Source organism: Kogia breviceps, chromosome 17 (assembly GCF_026419965.1).
Source record: "Kogia breviceps isolate mKogBre1 chromosome 17, mKogBre1 haplotype 1, whole genome shotgun sequence".
Taxonomy (NCBI): domain Eukaryota; kingdom Metazoa; phylum Chordata; class Mammalia; order Artiodactyla; family Physeteridae; genus Kogia; species Kogia breviceps.
In genome coordinates, this window is record NC_081326.1 from 21589202 (window position 1) to 21615430 (window position 26229).

Below are 26229 nucleotides of genomic sequence, written 5' to 3' on the forward strand. Positions count from 1 at the left end.
GCTCAAAATTGTAGTCTATGACTACACTGCAGATTATGACTGACACTGCAGTAAAATTAAAAATGTTCTTATTCTTAGAGTTTCTATTTCTAAAAAATAGAAAGAGACAGACACAGAGAGAGGAAATACCTATTCTCACCGTACAGAAAGGATAAGAGACACGTTCTCCTTCTCCCACGTGTCCTTCTTCTCCAAACCCACTAGACAGTATCCCACAGAAAATTCACCACCTGACCCATTTGGAACCCTGGGTAGTAGCAGCTCTCTTATCAAACCCTACCAGGAACTGTAGTGAATAGCTAATTTTGAAAAATCAGTTAAAGCAGGTATAATCATTTTGACAGTAGATACGTTCATTAAATATATACCGTTAACATCAAACATTTAAATGTACTTCCAGTTACAACCTTTGAACGTGGACCAGGACCTGTCTGAGAAATGGATCAGTAAATTGGAGTTCCATGTCCTTCTTCTTCCTTGTTAGCCACACCTATATCACATTAGCTATGATTTACAGTTTCCTTTTTCTTAATTGCGTGAAGGCTAAAGACATACGCAAAATAATCTGGATATAGAAAGGATAAAAAATGTTTTTTCTTCAGGGAGTACCATTCTGTGATTCTTTTTCTAAGAGACGATTTTGATGATATATAACTCTTTAGATAGAGATTTCAACCATTATCAATTTCCGTCTGTTGTAACCTTTCATTCTTCTCATCTGACTTTTGTTTCTTTATCATTCTGATTCACGAATGCTATTTGTGTAACTGTTTCCTATGGAATATGTCTGATAAATGAATAATGAAAGGAAAAAGAGGATTAAACTAGCTTTCACTGATTTCTCACTGTAGGCCAGGCATTTGACACACACTATGGAATTTAATCCAAACTACAGCCCTAGAAGGAAATACTGTTATCATCCCCATTCCACATCGAAGGAACCTGGTCCTTAGAGAGGTTAAGCTGTTTGGCCAAGATCACAAAGCTAAGCAGATCACACAGTCTCGGTTTGAACCCATGTCTTTTTGACTCCAAACTTTTATACTAAGCTAAAGCTGTAACTTTGGCCATCCTAAAACACTGCACAGTAAGCAGACTTGGCGGTGGCATTGGATGTAGACTGTGCTCCCATAACCAACATCATCTTCGTGTATGAAAATGTGCTTTCCTGCACTCCCGACTCACTCCTGACTCCTGTTTTGTATTGCAAACTCATAGTTATTAGTAAAAAGAAGGATTCTGATGATGTTGAATCTCATCTTGCATTTAAATACTCATATAATAGGATTTCATGGATTGGAATTGATACCCTAGGTCATCTAGTTCAAGTCCTTTGTTAAGATTTGATACCTAGTGAGGTGAAGGGGATATTAAAAGGTAAAGTAAAAGAAAGACCTCATATTTCTTCGCTTCCAGTACAGAAATCTCTCTAATCACATTTTCTCCAAGAATCAGAATTTTTTCCTAAAACCATCTCTTCTACATTTTTCCATATCAAAAGAATAGTTGCATACAAGTGCTTAAGTACTATTATATTGATGGGAGCAAGGGGGTAAATTGTAGAGAACATTGTAAATTTCAATCTGCTTCACTCCGTCTAACCCAGCGTGTCTGACAGTGACTGGCAAACATTAGAAGCTCAATAATGAAATGAATATTGTCAAAGAATAGACTTGGCCTCTTGATGCACTTTCTCAGAGTATCACCACTTCCTCAATAACCTCTTACTCAAGGCCTGACAATTGCCAACATTTTGCTGATTAAAAAAAAACAGACTATGTTGAAAATTACACGCCTCCTGCATATCTGCCTTTGATTCTCCCACATTTTTATACAAAATTACATTCCAATTTTGAGTATATATTTGATGATTTGAATGTAAGGCTTTCAAATAATAGATTTACTAAAATACCTGAAAATAAGCAATATTTTTCCCAGAAGCTCAGCATTTATTTAAAGTTCCTTTTTTTTTCATGTTATCTCAAGCTCACAGATTATATTTGTTCTTCCCTATGGCAAAATCCATTTCTTTGCAACTAATTTTGAGCTGAATAAGAAGTGTGCTCCAAAGTAGCCTAATAATACTGATTATAATCTTTCCTGTTATATTATAAATTTGAGTTTATATGAATCTTTAGACTTGAGGCTGTTTTTTTTCCTAACATAGTGATGGTCTGGGCTTTCTCTCAATTTTTGTCAGAGCTCAGGTCTTACTAATTAGTTTCTTTCTGCATGAGAAAAAGATTTTATGGCATCTTTTTCCTCACCATAGCAGAACAAAAAGAAAGAAGAGTCAACTGCATTCATGCTAGTTCCCCTGTGACACTTCCACACAGGACATGATTTCTCTATACATGCTTTTTCCCTCTTCTCTTCATGGCTTTTGAATACAGACAAAAAGCTCATTTAAACCAATTAAATAAAATTGCTTTTAAACTCTTTCTCTAGAATCAACTTCCTGTTTACTCTAACTCTGTAACTTTGAAGGAAATGTAGGGCTGTACATGCCTTTCTCTCCCAGAACCGACATTTGAAAAGACACATTTTTCCACACAACTATAAAATGTTCTCCTCACGTTCACATTGAGGCTACATAGCAGTGGTTGAATGGGGGCTGTATAGCCAGGCTCCCTGGGTTGGAGCCTCAGCCCTGCTGCTTGTTAGTTTTGTGATCTTGGGCAAGCGACTTAGCCTTTCTGTGCCTCGGTTTCTTCATCTGTAAAATGGGCACCAGAATAGTGCCTCCATCACAGGATTGTTTTGAGGATCAAGGGAATTAATACAGGTAAAATCTGTACCTATGCAGAACTGGTACATATGAAGTGCCTAATAAATGCACTTAGTATTATAAGGAACCTATAAGCAGAGACTCCTTGAGATTCATAGAGCTCAATGATAAGATTTACTTTATAGCTGGTCAAGATCATTGCCTCTGAACTGAAGGAATCTATAGAGCAGCAGTCCCCAACATTTTGGCACCAGGGACCAGTTTCGTGGAAGCCAATTTTTCCACGGACCCAGGGCGGAGGGTGGAGAATGGTTTGGGGATGATTCGAGTGCATTGCATTTATTGTGCACTTTAGTTCTGTTATTATTACATTGTAATATATACTGAAATAATTATACAACTCACCATAATGCAGAATCGGTGGGAGCCCTGAACTTGTTTTCCTGCAACTAGATGGTTCCATCTGGGGGTGATGGGAGACAGTGACACCCGAAGTGTGTTGCTTACGTCCAGTCTACTCTGTAAGATGCAGCTTGTCACTTGCCACTCACTCATAGGGTTTGATATGAGTCTGCAAGCAGCTGATTTATTATGGTCTCTGTGCACTCAAACCTCTCCGCTAATGATAACCTGTATTTGCAGCCGCTGCCAAGCACTAGCATCACCGCCTCAGCTCCACCTCAGATCATCAGGCGTCAGATTCTCATACGGAGCGCGCAACCTAGATCCCTCGCGTGCATAGTTCACAGTAGGGTTTGCGCTCCTATGGGAATCGAACGCCCCCGCTGATCTTGTGGGAGGCGGAGCTCAGGAGGTAATGCGAGCGATGGGGAGGGGCTGTAAATACAGATGAAGCTTCGCTCACTCGCCTGCCTCTCACCTCCTGCTGTGCAGCCCGGTTCCTAACAGGCCACGGACCAGTACCTGTCTGTGGCCTGGGGGTTGGGGACCCCCTGCTATAGAGCCACAAGAAATTTCTGGAGCTGCAGGGGAAAAAAAATAGCAATATAAATAATATTCTAAATAGAAAAATAAATAATACTAATAACAATATTTTAAAAAATCAGTTTCAATTTAACACCCACTTATTTATCACCTATGATAGGCAAGACCATGTGCTTATAATCATCCAAGGCAGAACTGTGTACTAAAAATAGAATTCCACCTTTCCTATCAGTTCCCTTCTCAGAGAGTTTAGTTCCCAAGTCGAGTTTAGTGCCCCAGATCCTCATGTAAATAAACATCTATTGATCATGCACTATGTGCAAGAGAACCTGCTAGGCCCTGCAAGTGGAACAAAAGTGAAAAAATGCAGCCCTGGCCCTCAGCGAGCTTCTAAATAAGCATCTGCCTAAGAGAGCTGATGAGATAAGAACAGAAATGACCGAAGCACAAGTTAGAATAAAACAGCTGCCACATAAAAAGGTAAGATTAATGCAGGTTTTCAAATGGAAAGTGAGATAGTTTTCAGTCTCATGAAAGTCTTCACGGAGAAAGAGACAAGCTACAGGGATTAAAGAGTCTGTTTACTATCCTGGTGGATGGAGCTGGAAGACTAGGAATCTCAAGCTTGAAAAGAGCATGAAAAGACAGTTCCGTTAAACCAAGAAATCAAGAAGGCATAGGAGAAGGGTGGAGGGTAAGACTGGAGAGGTCATTTGGACTCAAGTTTTGAAAGACCTTGAATAAGGAGTTAAGAATCTAGGAAGTACACAAAAAGTCTTGTTCCTGCATCTCCTCCTCCCAAAGTGTCCACTGGCAGTTATAAATCCCTTAAAATGTTAGGGAAAAGGAAAAACACCATTCAAAATGATAGAGAAGACAGTATGATATTTGATTGCTATTCTCTGGATTTATACAGTAGTCCTAAGAGTCAAAATTCTCTTAATCAGGGCTTCCCTGGCGGCGCAGTGGTTGAGAATCCGCCTGCCGATGCAGGAGACACGGGTTCGTGCCCTGGTCCGGGAAGATCCCACATGCCGCGGAGCAACTAAGCCCGTGAGCCATGGCCGCTAGGCCTGCGCGTCCGGAGCCTGTGCTCCGCAACGGGAGAGGCCACAACAGTGAGAGGCCCGCATACCGCAAAAAAAAAAAAAAAAATTCTCTTAATCAAAAAATTTAAATTTTTAAAAAAATTCTGTTAATCATATGATCTTTTGTTCATCATTTTAATCAAATACAGTGATAAAAATTTTTTAGACACTATTAGTCTTCTATGATCTTCTGTAATGTGACCCTTATTGGGTTCCACGTTTTCCTTTCTTTGAAATGAGAACATTTCCTAAAGGTAGACCCTAAAGAGGGTTACTTCCAGTGAAGCGCATAGTAGCCAAATTAGTGGGTGGGCCCTCCTAGTTCTCTGTGGACCCGGCGAGGCTCCTGATGTCTCTCGCTTCGGTGTTTTTCAGGAGAGGCATGCTGCGGAGGTGCGCAGGAACAAGGAACTCCAGGTCGAACTGTCTGGCTGAAGCGACGGAGGGTATGGCACGCCCCACCATTAGTAAATCCCCCTGCCTATATTATAATGGATCATGCGATATCAGTATGGGAAATGTATGACATGGTTTAAAAAGAACTCATTATAAAAAACAAAAAACAGAATCAAAAATAAAAAAAAAAAAATCAATGCGGTCTCTTTGCAGAATGTTTTGCTTGATGTTTAAAAAATACCTTGGATCTTATTTTGTAAATACTTACATTTTTGTTAAAAAATACAAGTATTGCATTATGCAAGTTATTTCATAATCTTACATGTCCTGTAACAGGCTTTTGATGTTGTGTCTTTCCACTCAAATGAATTTGCTAGGTCTGTTCTTTTTGGAGCTCCCCATGTCTGACTCCATTCCCTGCCCTTTTCATTCCAACAGAAAAATGAGGTCAATAGACAGCCTTTGGTGCTAGAAACCCACCATTGCCTACTGACCTAGACAGCTTGGTAATCTCTGAACTTGACTGAGACCATACCTAGATCACAGGCATTACAACTCCACACGAATCACCACATTTGTCCGCTCATAATCTACTAACTGCCTAGGAACTACAAAACCAGGCTAAGAAAAACCACTCCTCGTAGCATTTACTTCTGCTTCTACTGGATTATGTGCTACAAATGTGCTTTGGCTTTAGAAAGGGATGGATGAAAAAGACAGACCTGAGATCAATCTGGGTAGAAGCAAAAAGGTGAACCTTTTAAAGTGCTGAACACAGATCCTAACCCAAATGGTTCAAGCAGCCGTGAAATCGCTTTTCATGAAGTGGGCTTATTCTCTACTTTAAGTTCTTTTGATGGAATGAATTAATGTGTCAGGTGGCTTATTTGTGGATGCCATGATTGATGATGTTCATTTTAAGCTCTTACCTATAGTACAAGTACACAATGCTACTGAACATTTTTCCACTTGGAAACTGTGAGCTGATTGTTGCATTCAAACACACACGCAAACAAAATCACAAACACTGCGGACTTTCACTTAAGCTGGTCTTTCTTCCCCAGTGTGAGGCAATCCTGCCTATTTAAAAAAATATTTATATATATTACTCCATCTATGAGGGCTGATGCGGTCAAGGGGGCTAGGCAGGGCGTTTGTGCCAACTGAGAGAATCAACAGATACCCACCATAAGTACCTATCGCGGTTTTGAAGTCGTTTCTCCCCCAACTCCCAACTCCCGAAGGTTGCTGCCTGCATATTTACTCTTCATTAGTGCTATTTTCCTGTATGTCATTGTGAGCAAGCTGTGATTAATAAAGAATTGGAGTTCTGTGAACTAATACAGGTTTGGTCTGTTCTCTTGCCCCCTCCGTGTGTCAGGACCCTGGAGTTCAGATTTTAAAAGGGTGGCCGTTGGATTAGGCAATCTCAGAAGCAAAGACGGTAATTCGAGTTTGAAGGAAACCAGGGCCCTGCCGATTCACTTCCCTTCTGGCGTAGCAGGAAGCATCACTTTTCTCTCTCCCTCTGCGAGTCCAACACAGCAGGAGAGGGCTTCAATCTGTTCCCCTTAAAAACATTCAAAACTGAAGGAGATACCACCGGTTTAGACTGATAATTCTGCAGGAGAGGGCCCCTCTCAAAGAGCTTGGAAGCTTCCTGGCGCCGCCTCACGTTCTCCCACGCGGCCACAGGACGCCTTCCCCAGCCTGTTAAAATGTGATTTCCCTGCCATACTGCCGAATTTTGCACTGCCAGTAAACACATGGACACAGCGGGGGCGTGTCAGTGACCCAGATGGATACTGCAGGACCAAGGGAACCACAGCCAGTTTTAGTAGAAAATCATAAATCACCGAAACCACACAGACTTATGAATAAGCAAACCGAGCTATTGTCCATAGGATTGCTAACAAGCCAAGTTTAAGGTGGAGGCCACCTGGTCCCTATCTTGAATATCCTTTATTTGTGGGCATCTAACACTGCAACCATTGATACACATCCTTAAAAACATGAATTCCATGAGCTTCCTTTTAGAAGTCCATCAGAGCTTCTGATTAGCATAAAATAAACTCTACTTTCACACTGATTTTTATGTTGCTTAATTCAGTAAACATTACTTGAAGGGCTTCCACTGGGCCAGAAGCTGTGATTAAGCCTTTAGGATTTCCTCAGGATTATGTTTAAATTGTGTCTATGACTTTGAAATGTTCCTTAAAGAAAACTCACATAATCCCCACTGATTTGAAGATTCACCCTCCTCTTACCTCTTCTACTCTCAAAAATGTGTGAAACAGTGGAGGACTGATAAACGGTATTCTCTTCCCTGGATCAGGCACCAGACTTTACAACACTTCAGAGGAGAAAGCAGAAGTAAAAATGCACTGATAGCCGTACTCTACCCCTCCCATCACCCCTCCCACTGAGGGAGAGAAGGAGAAGGGAGACACGGCACCCTTGACTTTAGCAAGCAATCACCTCTTGCATTCCCAGGCTGGACAGGACAAGGGTCCTTGACTTCTAATCAGGCAACTTGCTGGAAACTTCTAAGGCAAACACAGAGCCTGAAGCAAAACTAACATCCTCAAGCGCCCCCAAATTATCCCAGATCATCTTAGATTCCTCTCTGTCCCCATCAAGCAGCACTGATTTGACTTCCAAGTTGCCCCTTATTCCTTGCTTTTCTGCTTTCATAACCACTGCCCTAATTTGGATGCTATTAGACTCTTACAGGAGCCAACGAAGAAGTCTCTTCTGCGCCAGTCTCCTCTACAGGAGGAGACTCAGGTCTCTCAGGTCTCTCCCACATTCTACTTCCGCCTCCCCTTTGCCAGCAGAATAAAATCTGCACTTCCTTACGTGACATTAAATTATCCCCAACACACCCCTCTTTTCTCAAGAACGTCATTTTCCTTAGACACCAAACTATGCATCCTGACATACCAATGACATGAAATTTCTGGCCCCCATGCATAGGCTGTACTCTCTGTCTAGAATTATCTTCACTACAATATCAGTCACAAGAGCCTAGCTTGCTCTGTAATAAAACCCCCCAAATCTCAGTGAAATAAAACCACAAAAGTTTATTTCCTTCTCCTGCTGCACATGTCCAACAAGAGTCACGGTGGACGCTGCTCTGTTTCACTGCTCAGTCTGGGGCCAAAGGCCTACAAGGACTGCCTCTATCTGGAACGTTGCCGGCCACCGTAGAAGAGGAAAAGTGTAAACATGGCCAATCACGTGCTGGCTCTCTTAAAGCTTCCTCCCAGAAGTAGCACAAGTTATATTTCATTGGTCAAAGTAAGTGATACAACCACATTTGATGCCAAATGATCAGGAAAAGTTAAGCCCAGAAGGAGGAAAGCCAGAAATATTTGGTAAGCAGCACCAATGACTACCCCCGTACTGGTCACCAAAGAGCAGGTTGACTCTCCTTCCCACGTGTAAAGTACACTCACACTGTTCCTAAGCTATAAAATCGCCAAGTCCCACTTGTTCATGACGTCACGCTTAATGTCCAGGATCTCTGGGTGGCGCAGTACTCTTTCCGACCGATGTGGATGTGAGTCCTCTTGACAAGAGACAAATAAATTTAAAATACAAGTTATCGTCCCTAACATATTCAATATACGGTGGTGAAATGGGGACAGATCATCACAATAAACAAGCTTGTTCTAAAGGGGAACAATGGGGAATACATGGCATTCACTGAGGATAGACATTCTGGTGACCCACTGGCCAGTCATTATGAGGGTCCCCCTCTTTTGGGATAGGGAACGTTCCTTGCTTCTGTCTCTATTCTACTCCCACAGAGGGGCTCCCCGGTCCATGGCTCTTGGCTCTGTCACCTAACCAGATCTTCCTGTTCCTTTATTCCCCTTGGGGCATTGGAGAATACGCCCTCCATGGGATCTGAGCAGCTCCTCGCCAGCTTCCTGCCCACCAAACTTGTAGATCCAAGACTCATTACGTCTTTACTATCATGCCCTCACATTATAAGTCCTCAACCTGGCAAGAAATAGCTGGCCTACTATAAAGGGGTAAGCGAAGTATATTTAATGAAGATTCTTTTATGAGGATGTGGGCAGATTAAAAGAAACCAACAAAGGATGGTGAAGGACCTAGTGTGTACCACCAGAGAGAGGCCATTTCCACCTGTGGCCTATAGATCCAAGAGAAAGTTGTAGCTGTAGAAGAAGGCTGTCTGATCAGTGGCTCTGACCTAAAAGAGAGGAATTGAGCCTCTAACAAATGCAGCCCGGCAAGGGAGGAGCCACAGAATAGAGTAACCTTCTTCTCTTACTCTTCCGTCTGTAGCCAAGGACTTGCAGTGGCCGAATCCAACAAGAAACCAGAGGGCAAGGGAGCCCAGGTGATACAGTGTGTAGAAGTCAGCCTCTGGGGCTGAGCAGGATGAAGAAAGGCAGAAGGAGAATCCGGAAGGACAAACAGAGGATATGGCAACCTGTAGTACAGACGGCCGACAGAATTAGAGAACCGTGCTAATGACAGCTAGGATACCTTCCATTTGTTTGTCATTAGTGTTACTCACTAAATATTTCGGGCTTCTTTTTGTCTGGGATTGATTGCTTCCTTGACACTTCTAGTTAGGCGTGGTTGTGTAATTTCCTTTGCTCACGGGAGTAACCTGTGCCCCTTCCAGGTGGAAAACTCAAGAGGAAATTCACAGTTCACCACGCCCAATTTCCCCCTGCTACCACGACCTGGAAGAAGATAAAGCAGAGCTCAGGCCCCATCTGTGAGAGACATGTATCAGGAATGGGGTGAACTCTTTTCGCTTTATGTCCTTGAGCTCTGAGGTTGTTATTCGCTAATAACTATTAATGAATTGAAATTCTTTTGACCGTCACACGCCGTAACTTATAGCCAAGCACATCATCCCCAGTCGGAAATGGAATGTTTCAACAGCTTTCGAGTGGCTTACGTATTTTCAATTCATTTGAGTCCTAAAAGGCAAAGAAAGCATTTAACACTATGATTTTGGGAGGGAGGCCTGACCTAACCAACTGAACTATTTATCTCAAATATGAAAAGGCAAATTGACTTTTTCCATTGGTTTATTTTGAACTACAGTCATCTGCATTGTTCTAAAAGATAAGAGAGCAAAAAGTTACCAGCCTTATACAAATTCTAGCATACTAAAATCTTCACATACATACTTGTGCCAACTACCTCTAAAAGTTATTTTCCTAACACACATATTCCCATGACTGAGGCTCCAGTAGACCCTTTTGTGTATGAAAGGAAATAATACGTTTGACTAACCTGACGCAAGCATGGAATATTGTGAAAGATTCCATTTCAATTAATGGGGACTTCCAGAAAGTCCTTTAAAACCTGCTTGTGATGTTTCCTAAATACTAGTTAAATAAATGTATCAATTCATTTCTGTAGGTTACATGACAGACACTGAGCTAGACTACATGTTATATGCAATGGCACATACTAGCATTGAAATGATTCTCTCTCTCTCTCTCTCTCTCTCTTTTTAACTTTTGGCCGCACTTCACGGCATGTGGGATTTTAGTTCCCCAACCAGGGATCAAACCCGTGCCCCCTGCAATGTAAGCATGGCGTCCTAACCACTGGACCACCAGGGAAGTCCCTCTCTCCCTCTTTTTTGAGTCACATTCAACTCTTCTCTGTCCCTCACCTCCCACCATCCAGCGGGGTCATCTCGTATGGAGGGACAAAGATGTGTTGGAAGCCAAACTTCAATCCAACGGGGCCTCTCTACTAACTCTCAGGTTAGCATTAAGCACTCAGGTCTCTGAAGAAAAAAAAAAAAACATGCTATCTTCTATCCTATTCCAATCCTATTGTCATATTTATTTTCTACCCATCTTTGTCAAGGTTCTAGAACCTGTTTCTCTTCCTTCACTTCCCAAGCACCTTTCAACCTACCACCATCTGTGGTCTGCTCTCACCTCTCCAGTGAAACTGCTTTCACCACTACCAATGTCCCCTTTGCTACTAAACTCCCAGTCTGGCCAAATACTACTCAGGATCAGCTCCAGTCCCTTCCTTCCCTACAGATCCGTCCTTGAACACTTCACGCCCCAGTAGTTTGGTGAGCCACATTGCCTATGTGCTCGCAAAGCACCCTGTGCAAAATAGTGTAGTGGTCAAGGGCATGGGCTCTGGAGATTAAGGTCCGTAGCTCTCTGATCCTGAGCAAGTTGCTTAACTTCTTTAAATGTCCTTGCGGGTAAGCTGGGGATGATCTCATAGTCAACGCCTATAGTTGACTGAATCATTGTCTCAGCTCTTCACTCTCTCCATGTGACTGCAGGACCTCTCACTGGGGAAGACAGAGTACATTTTCCCACCCACTGATGTTGGGCTTGACTACGCATCAGACCTTGGCCAATGGAATAATACTGGATTTGCCATGAGTCAAGGCTTTAACCGATCAGAGGCTTGACAGCTTATGCTCCTATGATCTGTCATGGAAACATGTCCTGGAGGGGCTGCTGTAACAAGGAGAATGTGTAGGCACGTGAGCAGACCCGAACCCAGTCAAAAGCCTGGAGCCAAGCCCAGCTGGCCAACACTCTGAAACAGAAAAAAAAAAAAAAAAAAATATATATATATATATATATATTCAAGAAAAGTAAATATTTATGGCCATGAGCCACCGAGGTTTGAAATGGTTTGTAACACAGCATTGTTATGAGATGATTAATGCAGTGTCTGAGAAGACTGTTGACAAAATTAAATGAGCTAGTAAAGGATCTTTACACAGCACCTGGTGCATAGTAAATATTCCATAATTATTATTAACATATATCCCACTATATTATAATTTCTGTTTGCTTAGCTGTTTCTCTCAGTTAACCATAAGCTCCTCCAAAGCAGACAGTCTTTTTCTAATTTACTGTTGAATTCCTAGTATTTAGCAAGGGTTCAATACACACACGTGCACACACACACTTTTGGTGAGTTAATGAATGAATGAACAAAATGAATCGATGAATTCAAAGGAGAAGAATACTTACCGCAGTGCTTGGCATATCCAACGCTTAGTATGAGTTCCCTTCTTCTTTCCTTCCTCTATAGCCTAATAGTGTCTTCTTGGTTTCAAATTATTTGAGCTTGAAATGAAGCTTTAGGTATATGAAACTATTTTAGATGATCAGAAAAATAAACCTCCGCAAAAAAGGGAAAACTTTTAAACATCTAACCATAGAGAAAAACAGAATAAAAATCACTTGCAGGCAACTCTTGAATTAGGAATTTAATGGTAACACTTTCAGCAACATGCCATGAAACCAACACTTGTCCCAGCAGGTCACACCACGTGGGCTGCTGATTCTGCCCTCAAGTCACGCCACTTAAAGCAGCAGCTAGTCCAGGGCTCTGAAGCCTGAAGTTCCCATTTGTTCCTGAGGAAATGGAGTCTAACTAAACTGAACTCTCTTCCAAAATGGGAAAGTACAGCAAGGGCACAGTTCTCAGGGTCTGGTAACAAAAAAATTCCTGGCATTTATGTGCTGAATACTGTATGTGCATTGTCTCCTTTAAGCCTTAAATTCCCCAGTAAACAATGTCTTTCCCAATGGAAATTCCCGATGGAAACAATGTCTTTCCCTCTCTCCCTGGGGGAATTCTGCTTCCCCTGTAGGCTTCTCAAGGAGTGTGTTGTTTTCCACATTCAGATCATTCTAACTCGTCCCTAAAATACCCACTCTTGCATCTCATGTCACCAGACTATTCAACCTCTTGTCTTCATTGTTGGGGTTCACTACAAACCCCCAAATGAGGTCATGTTCCCTCATTTCTCTATGATTTTTAGTTCTTGGATCACTGTTACTCTCTTCAACTCTATTTCTGTGTTAATGATAATATCCACATAGATGAAGCTCCCACATTCTGCTCTGAGTTCTTTGACCTCTCCTCCTCTAGTGATCTTTTTTTAAAAATAAAGTTATTTATTTATTTTTGCTGTGTTGGGTCTTCGTTCCTGTGAGATGGCTTTCTCCAGTTGCGGAGAGCGGGGGCCACTCTTCATCGCGGTGCGCGGGCCTCTCACTGTTGTGGCCTCTCCCGTTGCGGAGCACAGGCTCCAGAGGCGCAGGCTCAGTAGTTGTGGCTCACGGACCCAGTTGCTCCGCGGCATGTGGGATCTTCCCGGACCGGGACTCGAACCCGTGTCCCCTGCATCGGCAGGCAGATTCTTAACCACTGCGCCACCAGCGAAGCCCACCTCTCGTGATCTTGCTCCTCAACTTTTCCTCAGTCACTTAGTTTCCTGGTTATTCCCTAGACCTTATCAACAATCATATTATTATCAGTTATTATCAATAATCACAATCCCCCCATTATCTCCCTTCTATCATCGCACTCTTTGATTACCACCTCCTTTTTCTAGCTGAACCCCTTTAGTACTTTGACTCCTATCCTTCAGTCACACTGAGACTCCAGGTCCTTGATAGAACCTGTTCATGTTCCTTATGCTTCTCAATCATCCCTTCCCTCCTTACCAGCTTATTTTCCATGGGCGATTATTGCAATCTCTCTCTTACACATCCTTACAACTCCCTCCATTTAATGTGTCGTTCTCAGTTGGCCAAACCCACACCCGAGCTAAATTAACTCTCCATCTAGCCCATGCTGTACCCATGCAGAGGAACACAGCTGTGGAAATCACACAGCTATTCTCACTGGTCTTTCTTTAAATTCACGAACTTGAACTCCAAGTGAGCCCTTAATTTTTCCAGGAAATCACACTTTATTACTCTAATTTTATTCTTATCCTCTCTTAAACCTCGTCAAACTTCTAATACCACCTCCCCTCTCCTCACACTCAGCTTATGACTTTCCTTCACTGAGCAAATGAAGTAACTGGAAGATAACTTCCACAAACTCCCACCGACACATCTATCCGCCTACCACACTTTTGTCTGCCTTCCTGTCTATTACTACAGATGAGCTATCCAAAGCCAGCCCTTCCATTTGTGTGCTACATCTCATCTCGATCTCCTCTCACGAGCTCAGATATATTGCTCCAGGAATTCTCTCCTCTCCCTCTTTTTTTTTATGTTTCTTTTTTTTGCGGTACGCGGGCCTCTCTCTGTTGCGGCCTCTCCCGTTGCGGAGCACAGGCTCCGGACGCGCAGGCTCAGCGGCCATGGCTCATGGGCCCAGCCGCTCCGCGGCATGTGGGATCTTCCCAGACCGCGGCACGAACCCGTGTACCCTGTATCTGCAGGAGGACTCTCAACCACTGTGCCACCAGGGAAACCCAATGCAGTATTCTTTTAATATATAATTTATGAAACTTATGAATTCTTGAGGGGGTAAACAGATAATAAATACGATTAATAAGTAAAATATATATTCATGATTATTATGACGTAAAGCATTAAGTAAAAATAATGCAGGTGTGTGTGTGTGTGGTACGCGGGCCTCTCACTGTTGTGGCCTCTCCCATTGCGGAGCACAGGCTCCAGACGCGCAGGCTCAGCGGCCATGGCTCACGGGCCCAGCCGCTGCGTGGCATGTAGGATCATCCCGGACCGGGGCACAAACCCGTGTCCCCTGCATCGGCAGGCGGACTCTCAACCACTGCGCCACCAGGGAAGCCCTCTCCTCTCCCTCTTATTTCATCGTTTTTTTCTTTCTACAGTGTCAGCATAAAAACACGCTATTATGTCTCGCACTTTACAAATTTTTTTCTATTTATTTTTCCCACCAGCTACTGACATACTTCTCTGCTCCCTTTTGCAGCAAAACTCCTAAAGCGTTGTCTCCCCTCACTATCTCTTCTCTCCTCTTCTCCCATGAACCCTCTCCAAGAAGGCTTTTACCCACATTCTACTATACCTACACTATTCTTGTCAAATTATCAATGATCTCCAGGTGCCAGATCCAACGGTAAATACTCAACCCTCGTCTTATTTGACCTATTACTTGACATAACTGATGATTCTCTCCTCCATGACATCTTCGTTCACTTGGCTTTAACTACCCCAGATTTTTTTTTTTTTTGGCTTTCATCTCAGTGTTTCTGCTTCTTCTTCTCCTTTGCTAGACCCTCTTCTTCTACCCATCCTCTAAGTGTTGGAGTGTCACAGGGATCAGTCCCTGGACTGATCTACTTTCACTCTTATTCCCTTAGTGGTCTACAGTAGTCTCAAAGTTTAAACGTCATCTATATGCGTACAGCTCCCAAACTTTTAGATCTATATTTGTCACCTGAACTCCAGTCTCATATAGCCAACTGACCCTCAACATCTTCATTTGTATATACTGCATACATCTCCATTTATATATTTGTATAATAGGCACCTCAACTTCACATGCCCAGAACAAAACTTCTAATATTCCCCCCAAATCCTGCTCCCCTTTCTCTTACACTTCCATCCTTTAAATTGCTCAGCCAAAAACCGGGTAGTCATCTTAGATCCCCTTCTTTCTCTCATACTCCATAGGCAAAAATCAGAAAAGTTTGTTGACTCTATTCTCAGAATCAGTAGATAGATAAATAGATGATAGATAGATAGATAGATAATAGATAGATAGATAGATAGATACTTTATCACCATCGTCTAATCTACCTTCATCATTTGTTGGGATTACTGAGATAGCCTTCTAACAATGTAGAAATATGGTGTGCTGGCCAAGAACATGGGGCCAAAGTGTGTGGGTTCAAATCCCACCTTGGTTACTTATCAGTCAGGTGTCAGTAAACAAATAACTTAAACCCTCTGCCTCTATTTCTTCAGATATAATGGAGGATAATAATAGTACCGACCTCATAAAGTTATAGTGAAAATTAAATGAATTAGCAACTTTAAGAGCTAAAAAAAAAGCCTAACCTCTAGGAAGTAGTACTTACTATTTATAAAGTATTAGTTACCTTGGTTATTTTTTATCTAGAAGGAACTGAAATGCAAATTTTTCTGTCATGAACTTTATATTAAATTCATCACAAACAGCTGTTTGAAAGACATTTTATAGTTACACCCAGGCCACTTTGATTTTCATACAAGTTTTATTACAGATTCAGCTTTCAAACACTTCTCTGCCTGCAATGAGGGCTTATATTTACACATATAAATGTCTCAGATGATTTTTGGAACAGAGTAGGGCATCAAATAAATATAATTCCCCTCACAGTTATTGTAGCCACAAAGCCCAAACGTATTAGTAAAATATACTTATTCTGCTGAAGGAACACAACATTTAACACAACAAGAATCACTTATAAATTTAATCAGTGTCAGCAACCTTCTATATGTAATTTATTTGTTTACTCATTAACGAGCACTTGTGTAAACACAATATTTTGCCTGTATGTCTTTTTCATTATCTACTGGGAGATGGACAGTTAATTACCAAATTACATACTGAAAAGAAATAATGAGGAGCAACAGAGTAAGTTGAAGTTTCCCAGGGGCTTCCCTGGTGGCGCAGTGGTTGAGAGTCCGCCTGCCGATGCAGGGAACGCGGGTTCGTGCCCCGGTCCGGGAAGATCCCACATGCCGCGGAGCAGTTGGGCCCGTGAGCCATGGCCACTGAGCCTGCGCGTCCGGAGCCTGTGCTCCGCAATGGGAGAGGCCACAACAGTGAGACGCCCACGTACCGCAAAAAAAAAAAAAAAAAAGTTTCCCCTAGAGATTAACATTTTGAGTAATACCTCTTTGGGAAACTTTTAATGTTTCATACATTCAATATGAAATTGATGGTTACAGAAGAAAGACACATCATTTCTAGTCCAGAGCTATCAACTAAGCCTAGTTATATACTATCACAAAAAGGATGGGAAAATCTATTAAACTTTACCAATTATAGAATGTCCATTATAGAAGATCTATTACAGAATCACATGCAACCTTCTTATTAAACTGGTTTGTATTCTCTTGGCTAGGTTTTAATTTTTGTAAAATGAATCTAACAGCAAATGGAAGGGAAGAGCAAGAAAAACGTGTAAGAATAGGGCAGTCTTTTGCAAAGAAAAACTCTTACCCACTTCTAGTCTGTTCTACATACTACAGCCAAGGTGGGAGTCCATAAAATTGATATCTGATTGGGTCACTTCTCTGCTTAAAATATTTTGGTGGCTTCTCATTGCCCTGAAGTTATTCTAAATTCCTTGGTGTAATTTACAAACTTGTGGTCTCACTGCTTTCATCTCTTATCATCATAGCCCTATAATCTATGTAACAACCTTACTTTCTTTAGTTTCTGGAAAATACCATGATTCTCTCCTCCCAACATTTAACAGAGTGCCTGAAAACATTTTTGGAGTGTAAAAAAAATAAAAGAAAAGAACGAAAACAAATGAATGAAACAAAGGGAACATTTCCATTTTCTTAATGATTTGATTCATTTCCTCCTTTCACGGCTCAGCCCACAAACGTGGTTGATGACAACATTTTAAAAGTATGGAGAATAAAAAAAACAAAACAAAAATTCAGAATCAAAAGTAATCTCAGGGCTTCCCTGGTGGCGCAGTGGTTGAGAGTCCGCCTGCCGATGCAGGGGACACAGGTTCGTGCCCCGGTCCAGTAAGATCCCACATGCTGCGGAGCGGCTAGGCCCGTGAGCCATGGCCGCTGAGCCTGTGCGTCCGGAGCCTGTGCTTCGCAACGGGAGAGGCCACAACTGTGAGAGGCCTGCGTACCGCAAAAAAAAAAAAAAAGTAATTTCAAAGGATTAACAAATTGATTTCTCCATCAATGAGTAGGTCTGCACAAAATATATCAGAATAGATAGAACAATAACTTTTTAGTTGTGTAGTAAATGCGGGATAATAATTTTGAATATACATATTTTGAAAATCAATTTTTTAATTAAAATTCTGAAAGCAAAGGGTGATTTCCTCTTATTTGAGCAACACCATAAGTGGTTTAAGGGACTATTTCTTCAGGAAAACATAATTGAGAAGTCAACAGTTAGATCAAGATGTTGGGTTGGATACATTCATTTCTCATTGTTTTTGCCCCAAATCCGTGAAATAGCATAAAATATATTTAAGATAGAGTAATTCCATTGCAATAATAGAAAATAGAAGTGCTGTAAATAGGCCAGAAGTTTTGAGCAAACTTTGAAAAATGGAGACCAGTTGGACTCAGATCTGTAGAGAAATCCAGCTTGAGGAAGGCATGTATTTCAGAGGTAGATGCAGTTGGGGGTACTTCTAAGTCCAGAGTGAAGAGGTAACAGGTATGGGGCAACCAGGTATCAGAGTGTTTAACTGAGAACATATATCTTGAGTATGTAGGCCAGCTGACTCCTTTCCCCTTTCCAGGCTTTAGTGAGAGTTAGACAACACTATCTTTGTATTCGAACTAAAACAATGAGTGTGAGCCCTAAGGACATAGAGGCAAAAAAAAAAAATAACAAATTAGAATAAATGAAAGTGGAAACACAACATACCAAAACTTATCGGATGACAGGAGTATTTCTAAGAGGGAAGTTTACAGAACTGACAAACCTTTATCTAAACTTACCAAGAAAAAAAGAGGGAGGATTCAACTAAGTAAAATTATAAATGAAAGAGAAAACATTACAACTGATACCCAATAAATACAAAGGATCATAAGAGACTACTATGAACAATTTATATACTAACAAATTGGACAACCTAGGAAAAATGGATAAATTTTGAGAAACATACAACCTACCAAGTCTGAATTGTGAAGAAAAAGAAAATCTGAGATCAATAACAAGTAAAGATTGACTCAATAATCAAAATCTCCCAACAAAGAAAAGCCCAGGACCAGATGGCTTCACTGATGAATTCTACCAAACATCTAAAGAAGAATTAATGAAAATTCTATTCAATCTCTTCCCTAAAAAAAAACTGAAGAAGAGGGAACACACTCAAACTCATTTTACTCTCTAAAGCAATTTACAGATTCAATGCAATTCCTATCAATATTCCAATGACATTTTTCCAGAAATAGAGCAAACAGTTTTAAAATTTGTATGCAACCACAAAAGACCCTGACTAGCCAAAGTAATCTTGAAAAAAAAAGAACAAAGCTGAAGGCATCATGCTTCCTGATTTCAAATTATATTGCAAAGCTATAGTAATCAAAACAATATGCTATTGGCACAAAAACAAATCAAAGGAACCAAATAAAGAGTCCAGAAACAAACCCATGTATTATATACTCAATTAATTTATGGCAAAGGAGTCAATAATATAAATGAGGAAAGCATAGTCTCGTCAATAAAAGGTATTGGGAAAACTGGACAACTACATGCAACAGAATGAAACTGGACCCCTAACTTACACCATACACAAAAATCAACTCAAAATAGATTAAAGACTTGAACATAAAACTACTAGAAAAAAATATCAAAGGTAAGCTCCTTGACATCAATCTTGGCAATGATTATTTTGGATTTGACACCAAAAGAAAGAACAGAAGAAAGATGGATTGAGGGTTCCAACATTCATCTCAGAGCTCTTCTAGATTACTTGGGTGAGAGGGGGAGCAGTTTGTGTAGGAAATAAAGACATAACAGAAGAAAATTTCCTAGCACTACAGAGCAACATGAATCAGCAGATAGAAATAACCAACTAAGTGCTAAACAGAGCAAATGCAAAAAGACTGCACCCACACAAATGCTGAAATTTGGAAACATCCAATCCTTTAAATTGCCAGCAGAGTTAAAAATAATTTACCTACAGAGGAGTGAAAATCAGATTGATTCTGAGTCCCTGTTGGCAACTCTGAATGCTAAAAGATAAAGGAGAAATATCTTTAAAGTCTTGAGGAAATAAGGTAGGGCTCTACATCCAGCAAATGATCAATCAAATGCAAAGGCAAAATAAAGATATTTTCATATATATAAGAACTCATAAAGAGTACTGCCCAATTTCTGAGAAAATTACTCAAGGATATACTCTGTCAATATAAGGAGTCAGTAAGATTTATAGGTCTTCTAATTATTGTTGATGAATATGTTTGATATTGTCTAACATCATTCAGTATCGTTCTCATCCCTCTATACTCTCCCCAAGGACTACAAGCCTGTGAACTACACTTCCTGTCTTCTTTGCCAGCAGAGTTCCTGGTACTCTATAGATTCTGCCAATGATATGTGCTTGCATTAGATTTGGAAGGTGGAAGGGAAGTAGAAGTTATTCTTTCCCCCCTGGAATTGGGGGGGAAAGCAAAGATGATCTTTTGTAGCAGTCACATTTCTCTGACAATGCCTTCCTCCGGGACAACTGTGACCATGGACGCTGGCCTTTCCTGCCCTCTCCAGACTCCTACATGGCAACAACCACTTCCTGATTTTCTGGACCACACAGCTACAGAGCCTCTGACTTTCACTCTTGCAGCACTTACAAAGTTCTGGAAAACACCAAATTCCCTTAAATCTCTTTCAGTTTGACATAATTAACATAGTTTTGGATTGACTTTTTGCCAGTAATGGTCTTTTCAAAAGTAATAACAATTTGGAACTTTTCAGAAAATGTTATCCAAAACATGTGTTATTTATAAAGAGAAACTCTGCAGTTCAAATCAAGCTTCTTTTCAAGCCTCTTATCAGACTCCTTCCACACTATCTTATCACTACAGAATTCAGTAAATTTAAGAATACAGGAAGCCTCAGTAAAAACAGATGATTCCTTAAAATTTCACAAAATCCAGAACACTTGTAGATTGTTGTGCTTGATTCTTAAATTTTCAGATCCTCCAGAAACTGCAATAAATTCTAGAAAGGTCTTGCCATGCAGTGGAATTCACTCTCAAGTAATATATTTATTAAAAGACCCATGAATTTCAGCTAGTTTCCACAAAGAGAAAAACATGTATGGAAAACTACTCCAAAATGGATTTTGTTCTATGTATAAGTTTAAGGTAAAATCCTACTCTATGAATAAGCCAAAACGTAATTTTCACGGCAGCACACTCAGAACAAAGCTTCTAAACTTTTCAGTAGGGGTCCATTTCCAGAAGTGAAACCCAGATTTCAGGGGGCTTTCCTCACTCATTTCACAGTTGAACCCTTATGAAACGTAGGTTAAATCTAAGCAAATCAATGGTCTCGCTCTTTAAATGGCAGATACAACGAAGGCACTACAGAACGAGCAGTACAACACCAAACCGAGAACAAAGGTAGAACTCGATTAATTCAACTGGCCCAATGCCTGGCACATGGTAAACGGGGAATGAAACTGCACAGTCTGTAGAATTTTGTTGCAACACATTCAGCTCACCATTTCTCTGGTAACAAGCCCTCCAGTTCACTGAGTCATTCAGCAAACATTCACTGAGGATCCAGCATGGAGTTTACACAATCTGAGAAAACTATCACATGCATTCGCCATCTTTTGCTCTTTCTTCTACACACAGACCTGTGCCCATTCTCCTCGCTTATGTTCTACTAGCATCAACCATCTTCATGGTTGTCCTTCTCTTACTCCTGTTCTTACTGATCCATGTTTGCATTCAACGTTTAGAGAGTGATCCGTGCACAGCAAGCCCTGCATAAAAAAATGAATAGAACGGGATCCTCAGCTCTGAGGCCATTCAAATGGTGATCTGCCTAAAAAACAAATGTAGCTATCTCACATTCTTACAATCGTTACCAGTTGCCCACTGGATGGTCTTAAGCATGGTGCCCTTCGACATAACTGAACTGATAATCACAGTTCATACACGCCACGCTCATTTTCAGGCTCATGCTTTTGCTTGGGCTGTTCTAGCTGCTCGCTTACCTGCCTTCTTCTACAGCTCACACATCCACTGGCTCCTTTAGGAACCTCTCTTGCACACATTTCCATCCTTTCCCACTTCCTCCCATTGGCTGGCTCTCCTCTCTGCTTCTGTGACTCCCTATGTTTTCTTGTATTAACAATGATCACGTTGCAATTGAAATAATTTCTTCCAGTTTTACCCATTCCCTCCACAAACACTACTGATGGACTATTAAGTGCCAAATATTTGACTAGGTGTTAACTATACAATACGGAGTAAAACAGATGTGATTCTCGCTTTCATGGATCTTACGTGGTTGTGAGGGGAGATTGACAACAAATAAGTCATATATATACATTCATACAACTTGGGGGAAATGGCCATGAAAATGATGAGCTTCATACTCTGTTAGATTAAAGGGATACATAAGATAAAGTTGTCCAAAGATTCTTATCTGAGGTGGAGGCAAAGGCCTGGAACATAGGAAGTGCTCAGTAAATGTTTCCTTAACCTTCAAAACTGTGCTCAGCAAGCCTACATTGAAATTAGAAAAGTTATAAACTTTGATGTATAAAAATTATAACATGGGGATTTCCCTGGTGTCGCAGTGGTTAAGAATTCGCCTGCTAATGCAGGAGACACGTGTTCGATCCCTGGTCCGGGGATGATCCCACATTCCACTGGGCAACTAAGCCCACGCACCACAACTACTGAGCCCTCAAGCCACAACTACTGAAGCCCGCGCACCTAGAGCCCGTGCTCCGCAACAAGAGAAGCCACCGCAATGAAAAACCCGCGCACCGCAACGAAGAGTAGCCCCCGCTCGCCGCAAATAAAGAAAAACCCAGGCGCAGCAACGAAGACCCGACGCGGCCAAAACTCAATCAATAAATAATTTTCTTTAAAATAAAATTATAACATGGCAGTTATGATGGTGTAAATAACATGATGGAGTAGGGAGAACAGTAGGGAAAGAAGTTTTATGTGTGTGAGGAGGAGAGAGAGAGAGAGAGAGAGAGAGAGAGAGAGAGATCCTCAGACCCCCTAAGGATGTGTTGCCTTCGGATTGCGGGTTTTCCTTCCTGGAGGAAATGTAAGATCATTTTGGACCACCAGGGGGCAGTGTCTGACCACGTGTGACAACAACTTTTCTGACCCTGGCAATCATTTTGTACAGGAGCCACTCCTGCCTGCCCCATCTGTTAAAAATGGGCGTAAAATGCTATTCATTCCTTTTACATGACCAATAAAATACATAATCCTCACAGATGACAAATATAGTAATTGGATTAAAATGTATTTAAAAGGAAGAAAAAAAGAGGCGTTTCCATATTCATAATTCTATAATTATCCTTATCTAATGGAACAAATCTCTACTTCCTCATCATTTATAATTTTCATCACTCAGCTATAGGTCACAGCAGGTATTAATATCGGGTGAGAAGGAATTTTCCGGTTTCTACTCAGCATTGGTGCTGTTCAAGCACTTCCAACGGGTGCTTCCTTCACATTGAATATTCTGGTTTAGCCTCATCATAACTCATTGAGATAGATGAGAGGCAATTATCATTTTTGCTTGGCAGATAAGGAAATGCAGAGGAGCCTCTGCTGCTGCGCTGCGGGCAGAATTGAAAACGGCCACCCACGTTTGACAGGCTGCATAGAATTCACTCAACTCACTGCCAGCCAGAATGAACAGGCCCTGGAGCACTGCCATTTCCTGACGAAAGTCAATGACCAGGTGCTTTCAAAAGTGTGTTATCTGAGACACCTAGAGACATTATTCCTGTGGAGCACATCAGAACACTTATAAAGAGCTTAGAGCCCCTGCTTGGCCCAACGAAGCTGGTCCCTAGGGGCCTCAGCAACTTCTTCACTAGGAACCGTTAATGGGAGAGACCAAATACTGTTCCAGGAAACAAAAAGCCATAAGAGTTGGAAAGAAATAATCTAGGCTCTGCTACCTGGTTATTCAATTAATGGACATTCATTAAACAGCACTGCATGAATCACTGTGGGGAAAGCAGTGTGTAAAATATTGTCCTTACCCTAAAGGAACTTTAATTATGACAGCATGGCATATATGCATAAAAATATTTGTTAATAATAATAGAAAACAGATTCTACTTCTGTGTGGCAGAGTTCAACTGAGATGGTCGATACATACTTGTTGATCGCCTACTAAGTTCCAAACATGAATGAGGTGCAAGAGTGTATGTAAAAGGCACTGTGCTCTCCCTTGCAGACTTTACACTCTCACTGTAAAGAGTATGATTTATTCTGGGTATTAATTTATTCAGTGAAGATTTATGGACCACCTGTAACATATGAAGCATCTTGCTAAACAAGAGGGATATGAATAACCCACAATCCCACCCACGAGGAACTCAGGCTGGTAGGGGAGACAGACTGTAAATAAATTGTTTACTTTTAGTGTAGTGTGTGTGTGTGTGTTTATGTGTGCGTGTGTGCAGTAATATAGATTTTTTATTACTTTGAAGATTGAACTAGTTGTAGATAGATAGATACCTACAAATACCTATAATTATCTATCTATAGATAGAAAATTTACAGAGATGATAGATAGATAGATAATGCTTAACATGAGAACTAGGAGAAACATCACAAAAAGGTGGCATTTGAGGAGAGTCTTGAAGGTGTTTTCTAAGTAGACTCATGAGTAAAGGATCTTCCAGGTAGAAGGAACTGAGTGTGCAAAGGCACTGAGTCAGGAAATGGCACGGTGGCTCATTAATGGGCTGAAGTCAGAGTAAAAATTGAGCGATGATGGGATATGAGAATGGTAGAGAGGCAGAAACCAGGTGGCAACAGGGATGGAGATTTCAACTTTACACAACTGAAAGCCTTTAAAATATCAGAAGCGGAGACTAGGGCAGTTGTATTGTGTATTAGAAAGATTACCTTAATTGCTGCACGGAAGATGGTTTGGAGTAAGACAAGATTAGAGGCAAGGAACTAATTAGGAGTCTATCTCAGTAGTTAAGACAACAGCTAATAAGAGGTATGGAATAAAGAATTATGTAGGATGTAGCACCAAGACAACATGGTAGCCAATTGATACTGAGGATAAAATATGAGCAGGTTCAATGATGATGCATTTTTATTGGATGTTCTTAATTTCTACTGGGTCATAATTTGGTGTCCGCAACTCACACACCCTGGCTGGCAGCAGTTAGAGAAAAACTATAAGAAAATAAATGGGAGGAGTGGAGGATAAAGAGCTCAGGTCTAAATATGTTGAGTTCAAAGTACATGCGAAGCGTCTAGTGGAGATGACCTATAAATAGTTGAAAGCTAAGGTGGCCATAGAATACTTCCTGGAAAACGTTTGGACTAATTTAGATCTAAAAGAATAGGTAGAGTTTGTGGAGGGGAGGTAGGGAAGGGGGAAAATATTGGGAATGAAGGACATTCCAGGTAAAGAAATATTCTTAATGAAAACAAGGAGGTAGAAACAAGGACAGTATATGAGACCACCCCGAACAAAGCACACGGGAAGAAAAAAAGGTGATACTCCACAGACAGAAAGAATCCAAGGTCATGGTGAAAATGGGCTCCAAGAAAGAGTATCCTGGTGATAAGATGCAATACATGGTTTAGAGACTAGAAAATCTGGATCGGAGTGGCAAATGGGAGGTTAGTAAATTTTTCAAGTCACGAAGCGTGTAAGATAATGTCATTTCCCTTAAGAAAGTAAAATGCAGAACCTCCAATATTTAGTACCCAGAGTAGAGTTTCCTGATGAAAGGAAAGGTTGATATAATATTTATTATATGCTAGGCACTGTTCTAAGCACATTACAAACATCAATATATTAAATCTTCCCAGAAACCTGCTGAGTATATATTGTCATTTTATGGATGAGGAAACAGACAAGGAAGAGTCCAGTAACTTGATGAAGTTCGTACGGCCGGCTAGTGGTGGGACAGGAGTCTGACTATGCAGCCACGTCTTCAGGCACTTCACTACATTGCCTCCCAAGTACTGCGGCTGCTCTGACTTGGTTCCTTCCCTTTGAGCTCACCCACAGCCACCATGCTGATTCTAGGGGAAGCCGGCTCTGTCCCCTTGCAGTGCTGACACAAGCCAACCCCTGTGAGAGTCTTTACTAAATCATAAAAGAGAACAAAGTGGAAACACAGGAAGAGTACTCAGAAAAGAAATCTGACTTGTGAAGCACAAGTCGTTAATCCTTTTCTAGCTAGCTTGCCCTGTTCTACACGATTTCCTCTGAATACTATACTCGCCCCAAGGACTGATATCTCTGCATGCCTCTTGCCTGAGATCCTCACCTTTTAGCTTGTTCCATGTGGTAAAACTATCTTTAAATCATGGATACCAAGGGGAAAAGGGTGGGTAGGGT

At 41.2% G+C, this 26229-nt stretch overlaps 1 protein-coding gene across 1 annotated transcript in view; it reads left to right on the forward strand.

Moving 5' to 3' along the window:
• STMN2 (stathmin 2) overlaps nt 1-6498 on the forward strand; it is a 54465-nt gene extending 47967 nt beyond the window's left edge. Inside the window, exon 5 of the mRNA XM_059042436.2 lies at nt 5137-6498. Coding sequence (XP_058898419.1) covers nt 5137-5196 — 60 coding nt within the window. The 3' untranslated portion in view covers nt 5197-6498. The remainder of the gene's footprint in view (nt 1-5136) is intronic.
• The last annotated feature ends 19731 nt before the right edge of the window (nt 6499-26229 follow it).